Here is an 18,411-nt window from a genome sequence, read left to right as displayed (position 1 = left end):
GCCTGACCTGCTGAGTGTTCCAGCATTAAATGTTTTTGTTTCAGATTGTCAGCAGTTAAATGATTTTTACAGGCGTGGAGCATGTGAATTAATCACAGAATGAGAAAGGCCAGGGTTAAGCTTCCCACAGCAGTCTAGGCAGGAGCTAGCAAAGATATGGAATTGAAGAACAGATCCATGCCAAAACAAAGTCGTACACCCACTGCCTAAATATGAGGATCCTGGTTTACAGTGGAATAGGTACCTTGGAGCTAAGGTATAGGGATTTAGGCAGGGTGTGTGGGAAGGAACTGTAGATGCTGGTTTAAACCGAAGATGGACATAAAAAGCTGGCGTAACTCAACGGGACAGGCAGCATCTCGGTACACAGTAGACACAGTCTGGAGAATGTTCTCGACCTGAAACGTCACCCATTTCTTCTCTCCAGAGATGCTGCCTGTCCCGCTGAGTTACTCCAGCTTTTTGTGTCTATCTTTGTGGTTTAGGCAGGGATCAGGCAGTGGACTTCAGTCTCACCAATATCAACATGGCAGTGAGATGATCCAAAGGGAATTTTTGCACAATTCATTCGAAAACCTCAAGCTTTTAACTCATGTTGTTTAAGTGGTCACTGAATGCTGCAGAGGCATGCAGTGGTTGAATTTATTAAACGGTGCCAGGGAAAAGGCTGATGTGGAAAAATCTTCAGTTTGTAGTGTGAATGAGAGGCCAGAACATTACAAATGTCTGAATCAGCAGTTGCTCACAGAGGATGCCATAAATATGAGTCTCAATTTTACGCTGTAAAATTATTGATAAATATATTTCAACTAAAACTAAGCTCTTGGAAACGGCAGAATTTTTTTATACATTGTGCCAGAAAGACAATGTTTTAAGCACATTATACATTCCCATACTGCCCCGAACTGACAGACTGAAATATTACCAGCTATTTCTTACACAGTGCTTTGTCATTATATTATAGTTAGCAAGTACAATGCAGGAACATTTACAGGTCACAGTAAAAACTAATGTTTATTTCTTCCAGAGGTCATAAAAAATGTATTATTCAGCTGTTAAGAAAAAACTTGTTAAACTACTTATCCAGTAATTGTATTTTTAAAAGAATCAGAAAAGGAAATTTCATGGTTTTGTCCCAACATGATTAGCCTTCATCTTTGATCAGGTGACAAGCTACAACAACCTGTGTGAAGTCACTTGTCAGACAGTGCAATTTATTGTATCCATAATCCGGAGGTGATTATATAGGTGGCCTCTCCCCATGAAACAGGGAACAAAACTGAGCCACCGGCATTTGTTTCTCTCTGATATGGCTGCTCGTCAACAGGAAGAAACTCGAAGGAAAGTCTGCGTCCCAAACAGGAAGCCAAAGATCCCATGAACGCAAGAGATCTCAAATGCCTCCAAATCTTAATCCGTTTCCTTTGCCTTTCTGTTCCTGGACAGTTACAACTTCAAGGTCCTATCGCCCATCTGTAATACTGTGGGGACCTTCTCCCTCTCTCAGCAGAGTTGTCGAGACAGTTTGTGTTGATGCTGCTGCTGCTGCTGCTGCTGTTGCTACTGCCCTGATTTTTTGTCCTTCTGAAAACTGAAGCTTGTTCTTCTGCTAAGTTTTCTTTGTTTCTGAGCCTGGTATTCTGCTCGTGCCGAACTTGCTCTGGATTCCAAAATATAGTTAATCTGGAAACAAACAGAAACACACCAGCTATAATTCCTTCAGCAGTTGCGGAAGTCAAAAGATAAATCAGTAATAATGTGAAAGAAACAAGCTGTGCTTTAGATGCTGTTGGGTTAGTGCGGACTCGATGGACTGAAGGGCCTGTTTCTGTGCAGCATCTCTCACCGACTCTGATATTCCACAAATTTCAGGAATGTCCCTGACTTGGATCTCGAACCCTCCCCCCTCATTAATTGCAACATGAGGAAACTGATTTTATATTATTTATTTTAAGCTCAGAAACTTGCTCAAGAGCTGACGGCTCTCTCTTGTTTAAAAACCAGATTCTTCGCTCGGTTTCAAACATTTAATAGTAATCTTCGGTTTAACCCAGCACCTCCAGTTCCTTCCGACACATTTAATAAGCGACAATCAGCCCCAGCCCAAACGTCACCCATTCCTTCTCTCCTGAGATGCTGCCTGACCTTCTGAGTTACTCCAGCATTTTGTGAAATAAATACCTTCGATTTGTACCAGCATCTGCAGTTATTTTCTTATCCTATTTGAACACACAGCTTACCACTTCAAGATGTTCTGAAAGGCATTTGATAAGCAGTAGTTTGATTACAACAGGGCTGCAGTTTTTCATCAGCATTTGACGTAAAATTTAATGTGCTTGTTTATTTAACCCTCAAAGTTTTCCTGATTCTTTCCTGAATTTTCCAATTCTTTAATTGATTGGCACAATGTAAACGTAATGGCGAAGGCTTAAATTGGTAGTTTTCCAGCAAAATTATTGTAAAAATGCTGATTTAGTTTTCGCGATGTTCTCTGCACATTAAAAAATCTTTCAAAGGATTCTACCTTGTGACCACGATGGAATTGTAGTGTACACATTTCACAGAGACAATACTCTTCTAAACAGCACTTGAATTACAATGAATGCACCTTATATATCATTTAGAACTGCAAGATGCAGGAGGCATTATATTTAAAATTGAATGTATTTTACATACAATCTTTCAAACTAAGAGCAGGGTTAAGTGATTTGGTCCCTAAAGCCTGCTCCATCATTCAGTAAAGTCTTGGTTGATCTGATTGTAAACTCAACTCCATGTTTCTGCAGGTGGTGCAGCGGTAGAGTTGCTGCCTCACAACGCCAGAGACCCATGTTCGATCCTGACTACGGGTGCATGTCTGTACGGAGTTGAACGTTCGTCTGTGTGGGTTTTCTCCGAGATCTTCAGTTTCCTCCTACACTCCAAAGATGTACTGGTTTGTAGGTTAATTGGCTGGGTATAAATGCAAATTGTCGCCAGTATGTGTAGGATAGTGTTGGTGTGCGGGAATCTGGTCGGTGCAGACTCGGTGGGCCTGTTTCCACACTATCTAATCTAAACTAAACTAAAACTATCCGTTCACCCTTGTTTATCAACGATCTTTCTCCCTCTGATTTACAAATACACAGGGATGCTGCTTGCAGGGACTTCCAAAGACTCACCGTCCTCATGAAAAAACAACTGTGCATCATCTGTCTTTACCAGGCAATCCCTTGTTCTAGATTCTATGAAAGGCCAACATCCAACCTGTCAAGACCATGCGTTTGATATCTCACTCTTCCATTATAACGAGTTGTTTAACCTTCAGCACATGGCCTTGAACTAATGTAGGTGTGAAGGAAGCTGCAGAACTCAGTTCAACTTTGAATCAAAACAATCAAGTGCAGGGAAATGATTATTCTTTTTTTAGAAATGTGCTTCAGTTTTACCCACTTTATGCGAGCTCCTTCACTGTACAGAACAAAATGCCAGCATGGTTAGTTCAGGAGTGAATGTATAAAAGCCTTGAGGCTAATCCCGTGTAGAGACCTAAAAAGGTGGAGAGCAGTGAATAAAATTGACATGGAAGCAGGTTCAGCATGAAAGACAGTCACATTAGCAAATCGTAAATACTTGTTTTACATGTCTCATAAAATGCAAATTTATTGGCCACGATACTTTGTGATGATAGCCGTGATAATTTTTAATGGAAGGTTAATGTAAAAATCAAAATGCAAAAAGCCCTTTGGCTTAGCATCAGTTGGTTCACTGAAGAGATTTGGCAGCTTAAAACCTGAACAGTTTTATGTACTGCTGGGTCTTCATAGTCGTTAAATTTTAAAGCTGATAGCTTCAAATGATTTTGAATATTTTTTTCATGGCTAATAAAACCTTAGTCTGGACTAGCAAGAGTGATTGAGACAGTTAACTTGCTAATGTTTGAGTCAATTGGACACGTCCCTGATGGAGCACACACAATCACTGCTGGGCTCACGAAAATCAATGATCGTGAAAGTAAAATAGTGATAAAAATATAAAACCATGAATGGGGGCCATGAGCAGATGGTAAGGTTTTAAGGTACTTCAGACAGTCGTACATTACCTGTTGCACGAGCCAGCCATATTAGACGGAAACAAGTCCGGATTGGCTGCTCGTCGTCACGTTTCCACGTCTACCAACGTGGTCAACTCAATTCAGGGAAGCTCCCAATGTTCCTCCCTGTGGGTGGGTGTTGGCCATGCAGTGAGGGCAGCCATGAGTGCGTGTACTGCTGCAAGGCCTGCAGCCTCAGCGGACAAGCAGTATGCACGGAGGTTTGAGTTAGGTTGAGTTTATTATGATGTGTACCGAGGTACAGTGAAAAGCTTTTGTGGCATGCTAACCAGTCAGCGGAAAGACAATACACGAGTACAATTGAGCCATTCACACAATACAGATACATGATCAATGGAATAACGCAAATAAAATTTAGTGCAAGATTACGTCCAGTAAAGTCGGAACAGAGATAGTCCGAGGGTCTTCCATGAGGTAGACCGTAGCACAGGACTGCTCTCTAATTGTTGGTGGTTCAAGGGTAACCCGACGCTCTCCGATAGTGAAGCTCTTTGGAGGGATGTTCCACTGCGACACAAACGGGCAGAACCCAAAGGAGAGAAAACTAGGAGGCAACGAGGACAGGAGCAGAAAATGTACCGCATGCCACTAATGATGAATTCATTGCCTTATTGAGTCAAGGAAAGGAACAACTCTCAGGACAACATATAATCACATGCTAGATGCAGGCTGAAAGCTCCTCACACTGTCTGGGTGACTTGGTTACAAACAACCATGAGGACATCTTGAGCCTGAAGAAGGGTCCTGACCTGAAACATCACCTATCCACTCTCTCCACAGATGCTGCCTGACCGGCTGAGTTCTTTGTGTTTTGCTGAGGGTGTCTTCAGTCAGTACAGAATGCTCCCAATTCAATCAATCTTAATGATAGCGGAGTCAGCGGGTATGGGGAGAGGGCAGGAACGGGGTACTGATTGTGGATGATCAGCCATGATCACATTGAATGGTGGCGCTGGCTCAAAGGGCCGAATGGCCTCCTCCTGCACCTATTGTCTATTGTCAAACATGATATCCAGCAGCTTTTCCCTTGTACCATTCCGTTTCTGGGCTCCACGGCATGTAACGTACACGGTATGGCTTCCTGCATTGTGGAACAATTGAGTAGCCCCAAGGACTGTGTGTCTCAGACTGCAAATGCAAACTGTTGCAATCTTCTAGATGCACCCAAAGAAAGCAGCAGCGGAGGGAGATACAAACTCATGATCTGATTCCAGCTCCAGCAAGGCTTTATTAGTCACTCACTTCCTCCTGAGCAGAAGCACCAGGTTCTGAAGAGCAGAAATGGAGAAGTGTGCAGGGAAGCATGGAGCAAGGAAACCAGGAGAGGTAGGGCAAGAATATTAAGTGGAAAGGAAGGCCCCTGCCAAACTTAACCTTTCCAAGTCTGTGCTGAGGAAGGCAAGTCCTTCTGAAGCAGAAATGTTTATTAAACAATTTGAAAAATAAAGGCCGGAGTTACAGCCACTCTTCCACCATGTGGTCGGCTGATTAATGTCACCATAAGTACCCCACTGGCATCCGCAACAAAGCTTCTGCAACTGTACAGTACGCCAGTCAAAAGGGAAATTCACATCTTCAGGTGGATGGCTTCAACCATCCAATCTTGAGAAGTGCAGCGAGGAAAAACAGGGGGAGAAATGAAGAGCAGACAGGTTATCCACTGAGGTCCGAACGAGGTGACCCTCCATCTGGGTTTTCTTTGGGACAAACTACGCAATCGGTAGCTCCCACAGAAACAAATGTGTTATGTTCTCTGTGACCGTGTGGGCTTTCTCCGGGGTGCTCAGGTTTCCCACAAACCAAAGGCGTGCAGGTTTGTAGGTTAATTGGCTTCAGTAAAAATTGTAAATTGTCCCTTGTGCAGTGTTTGCAAGTCTACGGGGATCACTGGTCAGCGCGGACTCTGTGGGCCGAAGAGCTTGTTTCCGCACTGTATCTCTAAATTAAATACAATACAATACACAATATATCTTTATTGTCATTGTACAGGGGTACAACGAGATTAGGGATGCGCCTCCCATACGATGCAATAAATTAATTAGTTTTAGTCAGTATTAATTTAAACAACCCAATGAAACAAATTAGAACAGTTTTAAAACAGAATAAAGTGCAAGTAGATCTGTGCCGGTTCACTGTGCGATGTGACCATCCGGATCAGCAGGACCGGTTCAACTAAACTAAACGGGGACAGATGTGGGGCCTAAATACTCCTTCTACCAGAGCCCATTTTCAACCAGAAGGCCTCTGGCAGAGTTTAATCTGGTATACATTGTCAAAGGTCTACACAATGTTATGTGAGGGAGACAAATGATTTAACCGCACTGGTGGGGAACGATCGCCACTGCCTAAGCTCTGACCGCTGAACGTCCCTCATTGTGTGGGTGCTCCTCAAACGAGCATTCACAAGATGCAGGATGGCTTCCTGTGTGCAATGCTAGCTTGCTTGGTAACCCTGTGAACAGAGCAGATAACATTTTAAACAGTCAGACATATTAAATTGCTACAATTGTGTTCTTTGACATGTAATCATTCTGAATTACTTCAGTGAAACTACAGAATAGTACAGGTGAAAATGACTTTACCTGCATATTTAGGTTGACTATGTAGAAACTGCTCGCACTCCCTCCACGCCAGTCTCTTCACCTTCTTTAACACCAGTCTGAATAAATTGGTACTTGCAAAGCTTTCTGATTGTTCAGCAAGGAGCCACATTGGAATTTCTGAAATGTTTGGTCACAAGAAACACCACTTTCTCTCTTGGGTCCTGTTAACCTTAATGTATTCGTGTAGAAGATGGCTTCAACGGGCTGAGAAAATATTTCCTCCACTTCAGAGTCTGAGTATTGCACCGTAATATGTAGCAGAGTTCACAGTGCAATGCATGTGACCATGTTGTGCTTTTTTGGCATTAATGTATAATAGTTCAAAATGAACCAATACCATTCTTGCTTCAACTTAATTTTTAAAAATTACATTTCAACTAGTTTTAATCTGAATGGTATGTACAGCAATGGTGCTGTTCAGTATCAGAATGAGAAAAATGTCCAAATAATTTTGCATGCTATTTTCTAATTGGCTTGATTATCATATCAATTCCTGGCAGTTTAATTACAAGCCTTCAGGTGGAGATTGACAGATTTTTGATTAGTAAGATTGTCAGGGGTGATAGGGCGAAGGCAGGAGGATGGAGTTGTGAGGGAAAGATAGATCAGCCATGATTGAATGGCAGAGTAGACTTGATGGGCCGAATGGCCTTATTCAGCACTTAGAACTTATGGCCATAAACAAGTATAATAAAGCCAAAAACACATAAAGGAAGCTGCAACCTTTTGAAAACGTGCAGAATTCTTTTGGTGTCATGATGTGATTTGCTGGTGGATTAACGTACTGAGCTGAGATCTGGCAAGTTGGAACGGGTGATTGAAATCACTCACAATGTGACCACATCATCGTCTGAAGAAGGGTCTCGACCCGAAACGTCACCCATTCCTTCTCTCCTGAGATGCTGCCTGACCTGCTGAGTTACTCCAGCATTTTGTGAATAAATACCTTCGATTTGTATCAGCATCTGCAGTTATTTTCTTACACATCATCTTGACAGGTTGCATGATGAAGGTGGGGTGTTGGTCATTGAGTCATACAGCGTTGAAATAGGCCCTGTGGCTCAATTTGCTCACACTGACCAACATGCCCCATCCACACTAGTCTCACCTGCCTGCTATTGGCCCATATCCCTCTAAACCTGTCCTCTCCATGCACCTGTCAAAATGTTTCTTAAACATTCAAATAGTATGTGCCTCAACTACCTCCTCTGGCCGTTTGTTCCATACACTCACCACCTTTGTGTAAAAAAGTTACGTCTCAGGTTCCTATTAGATCTTCCCCCCCCCCCCCCCCCCCCACCTCAAAACCATATCATCTGGTTCTCGATTCCCCTTCTCTGGGCAAAAGACTCAGTGCATTTACCCGATCTGTTCCTTTCATGATTTGGTACATCTCTATAAGATCGTCTCTCATCCTCCTGCACTCCAAGGAATAAAGTCCTAACCTGTAGCTCAGGCCATCGAGTCCTGGTAACATCCTTGTAAATCTTTTCTGCACCTTTTCTAGCTTCTTAGTTTAAGATGTCCCTGTAGAAAAATAGTCTTCAAATTTGAAAGTATGCTGTACTGTGCACCTCTCTGCCAAAGGGCATGCTGCCAGGGGTGGCGGTGGAGGAAGGTACGATAACTGGATTTAAGAGGATTCAGGTAGGCATAGGGAATGGAGGGATATGGAGCACGTGCAGGCAGAGCAGATGAGTTGAACTTGGCATCATGTTCGGCACAGGCATTGGGGGCTGAAGGGCCTGTTTCGGTGCTGTATTGTTTTATGTAACCAAATCCAACAGAAAAGCCTCTAAGAAAAAGGGCAGGGCAGTGGCTCCATTATAACATTAGCGCAACTTAAAACACAAAACTCAGACAATTAAACAAAGTGATTTTCTATTTCTATTTCCATTGTACATCTCAAGCTTGGCTTCTTGGCTGAGAGAAACCAAAGACAACTTTCAATGGGATTATTTTTTTGTAGAACTATGCATCAATCACTGGTTGGCGTGGACTCAGTGGGCTGCAGGACCTGTTTCCAAGCTGCATCTCTAAGCAGAGCAAAGTTTGGCTTCCTGGTCTGGAGACTTGAGTGTGCAGAGCATTCATCACAGCCCATCTCTGACATCAGTCCTTTGAGGTTAATTCTGGTTCTCTGCTGGTCGGAATGAGGTTACAGCTGGAGCAGTAACTCACAAACACGCATAATAGACATTTAGCCGTGGAGGGACAAATAACCATGATTGCACTTGATTGAAAGTTTTGGTGAGGGAGTCTCCGGTGTCATTTATGGTGTTGGCTGATTGGGAGGAAGAGTGGATCGAGATCAGAAGAATGGGAATCAGGGGCAAGGAGACCGGAAGTGGGGTTTCACAAACAAGACTGGTTGAGAGAGGACGCTGAGATAGGAAAGAAATCCAAGAAAAGCGGAGATTCATGGTAGTGTAGGGTAGAGGGGAACATCAAAAGTGTAGACCATCATGGGATCAGGTCAAGACCACCTGCAAACCTTTTTGTGATTGTCATCGAGCGAGAGGGTGGAAAGCCAGGGAACAACAATTTAAGAGGTAGTGCACCCAGTCAGATCAGATCTGTTGTGGTTGAGTTAAGTCAATCCCTGCCTCTTGTGGAAACAAATTCTCACCATGGCTGCAATGTTATTGCTGCAATTTATTGTTGGCTATATCGTTCATAGGACATGGACATTGTTGCTGCTAACTGCCTTTGTGAATATGTTGACTTCTACTATCTCTGTGCTGCAGCTTTCACAGACTAGTTACTCCCACAGTGAAGCAACAGCAAGACATTCCCAAGCAAAAAAATACACGCAGGCATCAGGAAATCGTATGCCCTTGAGTATGCTGACCATGTCCTAATTGTTTGTCATTGATCTGGGGAAATACCATTGGATTAGGTTGTTGCAGAATACTACATGGATGGAATGAGTGGCAAACACTTAAGTTGCTTTCTCCTGGTTATTAAAAAAAATCCTTGAGTGCTGTTTGAACTGGACTCAAATCACATCTCTGACTTGGCAAGAGTTTGGGGTGGAAGATGCAATTCACAGGACACCCAGACAATGATCCATCTAGACATCCATGCATTTATGTGGCCTGCCAGATTAGTTCTGATATAAATATGAAGACCAAGATGTTGAAAGCAGTGGGTTCAACAACAGTATTGTTATCGAACAACCAGACAAGGTGTTCAGGCTCTTTGTGTTGAATTTGTCATCGCCTGGCATTGGTGCAGCATCAACACTGCTGTTCATGAACCACCGCAGGCCTGATTGCTGACCAGGTTATAGCTGACTCTCGGCAAGGCAATGTTTGTTAACCAGCTTTGGGTTGAATGCAATCCTTAGTGAACAATTACTCTGACTTCTAAGATGGAGGGAAGGTCAGAGATAAAACCGCTCAAACAGCTGAACTTGGAGCACGATTTTGAGGAAATGATCTCCAATAATTGGAACCATCTCTCTCTCTCTCTGCTACATACATCCCTGGCCAGTGGGGTCTTTACCCGAACTTCCATCGACTTCAGCTTTAAGTCAAACTCTTCCACGCCACATTGCTGCACAATGTGTTAAGGTCAAGGACGGTCACCCTCACTTCATTTCTGGAAGTCAGCTCTTCGGTCATTCATCGCACCGAGGCTTAATGAGAACTGGAGCCGAGCGATCCTGGCAGATCCCAACTGGAGCATCGATCAGTGAGTTATTGATGAACAAATGCTGCTGATAACTCTGCTGACAAATCCCTCCAACACTTCGCTGATGATTGAGAGCAGGTTGTTGGGGAGTGCAATGGATTTGCACTGCCTTTAACTGGACAGATTTCCATTGGCAGGTACACAACAGTATTTTCCCATGGAAAACTTCAAATCTTTATCGCTCCAGCCAAGTTGCAGCTAGCCTTGGCTGTAGCTAGTGCACTCAACCACTTTTTGATATATTTCTTGAAAAAAATGGGCTTGACATCAGCTTCTCTGACTGATGATTGTTGCCATGTCAGCCTCGTTTGCACTGAAACACTGCAGGGTAGCACTTGCAGTTGGAACAAAAATTTGAAATGCTTACTTGACCATTTTATTTATTTACTATAACTGAATTTCAAGTCCTCTGCTTTCCTGATGGGATCTGAACTCTGCCTCAAGAATATTTAGGCCAGTCTTGCAAACTAACAGTTCAGCACAACTAACTGACCCCACATGGAGGAGATGAGTCAATGTTATCAATCATGGATGAAAACAACTGAGCAATGGCAAGATGCGGTCATCGGTGTCTTCCCTCACGCGAGGAGAGAAAACAAACATTATCTTGGATTTTTTTGTTTTTTATTTATAGAGAGATACAGCACAGAAACAGGCCCTACGATCCATTACGTCCAAATTGACCTTCAGCCACCCATTTCACTAATCATACGCTAATTCAATTTTATCCTCTCCATATTGTTATCTAGTCCTCCAGCATTCTACCACTCACTTACAAAGGGGCAATTAACAATGGCCAATTAACCTACCAAACCCTTCATCTTTGGAATGCTGATGGACATGAAAGCAACCAGAGGAAGCCCCTATGGTCACTGGGAGAATGAGCAAATTCCACAGACAGCACCCGTGGTCAGTATTGAACCCAGGTCTCTGGCGCAGCGAGGCAGGGGCATGTGCCACTTCCTTCTGCTTGTTTCTGCAATATACTGATAGGAAGCAAGCAATTAGATCGCTATTCAACACAACTTGATTGATGTTGTCAGAATGTCAAATTTAGGGGAGGCACAATGGCACCCGAGACCCAGCTTTGATCTTGACTACGGGTGCTGTCTGAGTGGAGTTTGCATGTTCTCCCTGTGACAGCCTCCGTGTGCTCTGGTTTCCTCCCACATTCGAAAGACGTGCGGGTTTGTAGGTCTCTGTAAATTGTCCCTAGAGTGTAGGATAGAACTAATGTAGTGTGATTGTTGGTCAGCGCGGACTCGGTGGCCGAAGGGCCAGTTTCTGCACCGTATTTCTAGGAAGAAAATAGCAAGGCCACTTTCGAAGACAGAAATAAAATGCTGGAGTAACTCAGCGGATCAGACAGCATCTCTGGAGAGAAGGAATGGATGACGGTTTGGGTCAAGACCCTTCTTCACTGTCGAAGATGTCTGGCTTGCCATGTTGAGCCTGGAACAGCCAGCTAAGACCCACACAGTGGTCAACTGACCCAAGCAGAATTGCCGGAGGGAAAGCTGAACTTGGGCAAAGTGCGGGTCGTGGAAGGAACCAAGAAGAGTGAATGTGTCAACTTGTGAAACGATAAAACAAAACGGTTAAGCATCCACACTGTGATAAGCTCCAGTGGAAAAACCAACACGTTTCTGATTAAAACGAGTGCAAAGTATTATGCATTTCCCATACAATGCACTAATCCCCACACACACTGCCCTGAGGCACTGAGCAGTCGAGTGGGAAGCAGGACTTCCAGCCTTGGATTGGGATTTGAAGAAACCTCCAAAGGGAAACGGCAGAAGGACATTTTCTTGTTCCAGATGTACAACAGCCACCACTCCCCCGAGTCTATCTAGTCTTGCAGTCATAGAGTCATACTGCGTGGAAACAGGCCCTTTGGCCCAATTTGCCCACGCCGATCAACATGCCCAATCTACACTAGTCCCACCTGCCTGTGTTTGGCCCATATCCCTCTCTACTAAGCATGCACCCATCTAAATGTTTCTTAAACGTGCTGAAAATAGTCTTGGAACAGCGATCAAACTTTACGAAGCTTAACCTTGCCACCATTTTTAGACATCTCAATTCTGCATGGATGAGCCCCTTCCCAACGTCACCCTTTTCGTGCAGAAGTCACCACACGGTATCACTCCCTTGAGCAGAAAACAGCCTGCCAACACTTCAGGCAGCACCAATGAAGGAAGGGGGATAGCCAACATTTCATAAGGGCCTCAACCTGAAACACTATTAGCTACAGAGAAAGTAAGTGCAGGAGGAGGCCATTTGGCCCTTCGAGCCAGCACCGCCATTCAACATGATCATTGCTGATCATCCAAAATCAGTACCCTGTTCCAGGTTTTTCCCCATATCCCTTGATTCCCTTAGCGCCAAGAGCTAAATCTAACTCCCTCTTGAAAATCTAACTCTCTATAGCTCTGCCTCCACAGATGCTACCCGACCCAGTTCCTTCAGCAGCTTGGTTTCTACTCCAGCAGCTGCGATCTTGAGTCTCCATTATTTCCTGCATCGTCTGCCCAGAGATTTACACCCTGGAGTTGCATATCTAGCAGGCAGCAATGCAACCTTAGTCACTTAATGACCAACAAAGCAAATCAAGAAGAATTTATCCATATGGAAGAAATTGCTGACCTGGGAAATGTATTTTGTTTTTTATTTTGTATTCATATTCTGCTAGGGCAGCTTATAACCCAGCAATATGAACGTTGATTTCTCTCATTTCAAGTAGCTCCTGCATTGCGTCTCCCACTCCCCCCAGCCTACTCATTCTCCTAATTCCACTGTTCGCATCATTGCACCCCTGTCGTTAGCACATCTACCCCAGCCAACAACGGGCCATTATGGACTCCACCCTCCCTGAGGTCATCTGTTGTCGTCCCTGTTTTGTTCTGGCCTTCTCTATCCTTCAATCTGAAGAAGAGATTCAAGATAGCTTTATTTGTCATCCAATATTGGACGAAATTCAGTCACCCACAGTCCAACAATAAAAGCATTAAATAAGCATTAAAATTACACAACCCCAAAAAAACCCCAAAACACAGTTCAACAATAAAAGCATTAAATAGGCATTCAAATTACACAACCCCAAAAAACCCCAAAACACAGCCCAACAATAAAAGCATTAAATATGCATTCAAATTACACAACCCCAAAACCCCCAAAAACACAGTCCAACAATAAAAGCATTAAATAGGCATTCAAATTACCCAACCCCAAAAACACACAAAAAAGAAACATCCACCAAAGAAACATCCATCACAGTGAGTCTCCTCCAGTCCTCTCCTCACTGTGATGGAAGGCCACAATGTCTTTCCCTTCTCCCGCTGTCCTCGCCCGCAGTCAGGTTGTTGTGGTTGCAGGCCGCACCGGACGGTCCACAGTGGGCCAAGCCCAAGGCGCGTCGCGTCGCAGCCGCTCCCGCAGCCTCCGAAGACGGCCGGCTCCGCTGATGATAAGTCCGATCCGGGGCGGGCGAACACGCTGCTGCCGCTGTTGTTGCACGTCGGGGCGGTCGTGGCTCCCGACATTGAAGCCCCCGCCCAGCAGAGAAATATCCCGCGGCATATCTTAGGCCGCGCCGGACGGTGAAATGTCCGCGCCCCATGCCCCGCGATCCGGGGCGGGCGAACACGCTGCCGCTGCCGGAGCTCCCGATGTCGGCATCCACGCGGCCCAAGCCTAAGGCGAGTCGCAGCCGCTCCCGCAGCCTCCGAAGACGGCCGGCTCCGGTGATGGTAAGTCCGATCCGCGGGCTCTGCGAACCAGAGCCCATGGAGGCCGCCAGCTCCAGGAGTTGGGCCGATGGTAGGCCGCAGCAGGAACGGAGACACGGCCCAGAAAACAAAGGTCGGGTCTCCGTTCGGAAGGGACATCTATTTACAATGTTACAGTTCCCCCCCTCCCCCCCACATACACACATAGTACACAAACACAAAAACACCACATCACAACTACAATTAAGACAAAAAAAACAACAAAAACACAAAGACAAATGGACCGCAGGTGAGCTGCAGCTGCTAGGGCAGCGCCGCCATTTTGGATCAAGAAGGGCTCCCACCCGAAATGTCACCTATTCCTTTTCTCCAGAGATGCTGTCCCACCCGCTGAGTTACTCCAACACTTTGTGTCTTTGGCATAAATCAACATCTGCAGTTCCTTCCTGCACAAATGAGTTTTGTTTACTAAAATTGTCTAGAGGTTGTGGCAGTGAATTTATCTTTACAGTGAAAGTGGCAATATGTCAGTTTTAGGCTTCAGTTATAAACTCCCAGACCGGTCCATAACTGGCAGCTCTCCTTCCCATTGCAACTCTTGTCTGGCTGGAATTTCCGTCAAATCAATTGATATAAAAATAGCACTAAATGTTGCTATTGCCTATCTTGGTTTCAAAACCTAAAATCTAAGCCAATAAATTTTAGCCATCTTCAACACATGATTTTTTGGAGACAATTATTTACATTAATTAATCTTGACATGGCCCTTCATTACAACAATTAAGTCCATGTATACTTTGTCTAACAGCAGCACTATTGGTGAACCTGAACTTTTGGGTAATTCTTTGCATAGTCCATGAATCTTATTTTCACTGAAGGCTATACTTAGCAACAGTGAGATCATAACATCTTTCGCACCCATAGTAGATGATAACATCACAGTTGCACAGCTGGTAGGTTCAATCCTGACCTCAGCTTCTGCCTGCGTGGAGATTTCTCCTAGTGACCGCGTGGGTTTTCTCCGGGTGCTCCGGTTTCCTCCCACATCGCAAAGACGTTCAGGTTTGTAGGTTAAATAGCCGCTGCAAATTGGCCCTGGTGTGCAGGGAGTGGATGTGAAATTGGGATAATGTAAAACTAGTGTGAGCAGGTGATCAATAGTCAGGGTAGACTCGGTGGGCCAAAGGGCCTGTCTCCATGCTGTATCTTTCAATCAATCAAACAGCATAAGAGGCATCCGGACAGATACTTGAATGAACAGGGCATTGAGGGACATGGAATTAATGCAGGCAATGGGGATTAGTGCCCAGGTTTGATGGCCGGCATGGACAAGGCAGGCTAAAGGGCCAGTTACTAAAAATGCACATCTCGACACCATGGCAACATTCCATCTACCATGGTCTTGCCCAGTAACTTGGTTTGTCGACATTGTTTTGAAGTTTCTCTGCATCCTCCTTACAGCCTGCGCTGCCACCCAGCTTTGTATCTTCAGTGAACTTGAATTGTGAATACAGATAGTCAACATGTGCACTGAACCCTGCAATACCCTTCTTGTCGCAGCCTCTCAGCCCAAAATTGGAGCATTTACTCCTACTGTCCACTGACCAACTTTCAATCCACGCCAGTATGTTGCCACCTCATCTGTGTGCTCTAATTTTAATAATCTTTACTCTGTGACATTAATTCAAAATCTAAAAACATCACCTGTTTGATCCAGTAACGTCCTCCTTATAACTGAGTGTCTGAATCTCATACTCCTGCTCTGAGTACCTTAAGCTACAGACACTTAATCCAGATGTGGTTGCCATGGATCCCAATGGTTTCCATCAACCTCCACGTGCTCCAGCTGCCACACATCTGTCCTTCCATGTCTGCCTTAAATAGTTCAATGTATCTGAATTGATTGCAATCACCTCTGCCTCTCTGTAGCCTCTTCCTCATCCAAAATCCACATTCAGTAAACACAAGACGCTGTGCTAAATCTGCACGGCTCTCAGATTTATTTTATTTAAGTAAAAGATATTTGACTTCAATTAATCAGTTCTAGCCAGTTATTGATGAGAACAAAGGCTACTTTGTTTATTGCAATCTAAAACCATAGGTTGAGAGAATTTAACTGCAAAACTAAAGAAATCAAATATATTTGTTTTAAAATCATAAGAACAGAAGAAACAGCAGCCAGTCACTTGGGCCCTTGTGCTTGTTCCTACAACACAGCATCACTTTGCAGCACTAATGTCAGATCCATCCATTTTATAATGTAAACCTACTTGGTCACTAAACCTGACACATCCTAATGGTTCCTGCTTACTCATTTGCTAATAAACTTTTACTTCTCCAATAAATGAAAATTAAAAGAAAATCCTGAACTGAAAATCCAAGAGAAAATACTGGAAACTCAGCAGGTTGGGCAGCACCTGTGGAGAAAGAAACAAGGCCAACCTTTCAGGTCGATGACCTATTGTCAGGCCGGGACAGGAGGAAAAACAAGTTGGTATCGAGATGCAGAAGTTGGTTTGTAGGGGGAAGATGGAGTGACAGCGATAGTGTGAAGAGAATGCTTCTGATAGCGAGAGTCTTGCTTTGCCCTGGGGGTAAGTTGCAAATAAGGCCATGCGGTCAATGATGGGGATTTGGGAGAGAGAACACGACTTAATGTTGACAAAAGCTTTGAAATGAGGGCATGTAGAGAGTGAGAATGCAAAAGATACAAAACACGAGGCTGCCCGACCTGCCCAGCAGATCAGGATGTTGAGTCAAGCACTGAACCAGCATCACAGACGGTGAACTACTCCTTCCGACACAGACTGAATGAAGGTTAACTCAATCGGTAGAACTTGATATTGCTGCTTCCAGTCTCAATATTCAATTCCACAACTTCAGCTAACTCACTTTCTCTGTCCTTATCAGTGCCGAACATTTCTGCTGCAAGTCATTCATCTGTTATATCAGCTCAGTATTTCCTCTCTCCATTAGCACAGCTTCACTTGCTAGACTGGTCCTGCATCTTATTTGTGTTATTTTGTCTGTATTCATGCTCTTTTAACAGCCCTTAGCTTCTGTTCACAATAATTGTCCCTTTTAACCTCTTGACCAAAAGACCCCGACATCTGTGCCCACAGCAACCCTGGTTTCACCTTAAGAAACACTCCCTTTATAATATCCATCCCACCCCCCCCCCCCCTTCTCTGCAGCTCAATACTAATATGTTATTTGTTGTCCCGACTTCCCACTTCCGAGAAAGGGTCTTTAACCAGACCCACCTGTTTCTCCATTCATGGATGCTGCCCGACATGCTGAGTGTTTCCAGGAGTGTTTCCATCGCCCGGTGGGGGCTTCAAAAAGTTGGGAGCCTCGATTACCTCGTGGCACCACGGGAGAAGAATGAGGAGGAGATAAGACTTTTCTTTGCCTTCCATCACAGTGAGGGTATGCCTAGAGCAATCACTGTGATGGCTGTTTGTGTAAAAATTGTATCTGTATGTCCTGTGCTTTTTGTTGTCTACTGCCGGACCCTGACGTGAGAGGACGCTGGCGTTGTTTATTCGCCGCTTTTCCGTTAGGATAGTTTGTCTGTTTGTTTTTATGTTGATTGTTTTTGTAAAGCGCTTTGAGCACCTGATAAGGCGCTATATAAAATAAATGCTTATTATTATTATTATTATTATTATTATATTCTGTTTTTATTTCTTATTTCAACGGTTCGCTTAATTAATGTTGGTGACGTACAAAATGGTTTTGTGTTCCTACACCTAGTCAACCTAATCTTCAGTGACAAGTGTTGAAAGCTGACAGTCAACAGCTACGATAATCAGACGTGGATCGTTTCACTTCTAATTCTCTTTGTCTGCAAGTTGTACATGTTGCAGCCAGTAAAACAGGGACATTTTATTTCCAGGGAATCTTAAAGATAGTGCGTCATTGGAGTAAAGAAAAATCAATGTCCAGAGCTTGCCTCGCAAAATAATCAAGAGACACATTTAATCAAAATGACACATTATAGCTCAAGCTTTTCCCCAAAACCCGACTCAAAATTGTGAGGTTACTAAAGAATAAAGTGCACAAACCATGTGCATCATTTGATTCCATTTCTTTCTATTAACTGTAGGCTTTTGGCATTACAATGAAATCCCCATTGAACTTAAATGCAATTTGAACTGTGTTACATCTGTTTTGATGCCAATGTTTTTACAACAGATTTTAATTTTAATAAGTTAAAGCACTTCAATGAAGTACTGTATCATTAACATCTTAATTGCAATTGGAATGCCGTACAGAACCTATAAATTCC

General features: G+C 43.9%; 1 protein-coding gene across 4 annotated transcripts in view; it reads right to left on the bottom strand.

Moving 5' to 3' along the window:
* Positions 1-658: 658 nt before the first annotated feature.
* Positions 659-18,411, bottom strand: part of mapkap1 (MAPK associated protein 1) — a 247,585-nt gene continuing 229,832 nt past the window's right edge. For 2 of the 4 annotated variants that reach the window (XM_078426340.1, XM_078426341.1), the window contains one exon: positions 659-1,683. In XM_078426340.1, the coding sequence (XP_078282466.1) occupies positions 1,561-1,683 (123 nt within the window). In that variant the 3' untranslated portion in view covers positions 659-1,560. The remainder of the gene's footprint in view (positions 1,684-18,411) is intronic. The other 2 variants (XM_078426343.1, XM_078426342.1) reach the window with 1 other exon arrangement.

The sequence above is a fragment of the Rhinoraja longicauda genome, chromosome 31 (assembly GCF_053455715.1).
Source record: "Rhinoraja longicauda isolate Sanriku21f chromosome 31, sRhiLon1.1, whole genome shotgun sequence".
Classification (NCBI taxonomy): Eukaryota; Metazoa; Chordata; class Chondrichthyes; order Rajiformes; family Arhynchobatidae; genus Rhinoraja; species Rhinoraja longicauda.
The sequence above is the reverse complement of the archived record's forward strand: the minus strand, read 5'-3'. Positions and strand labels throughout refer to the sequence as shown.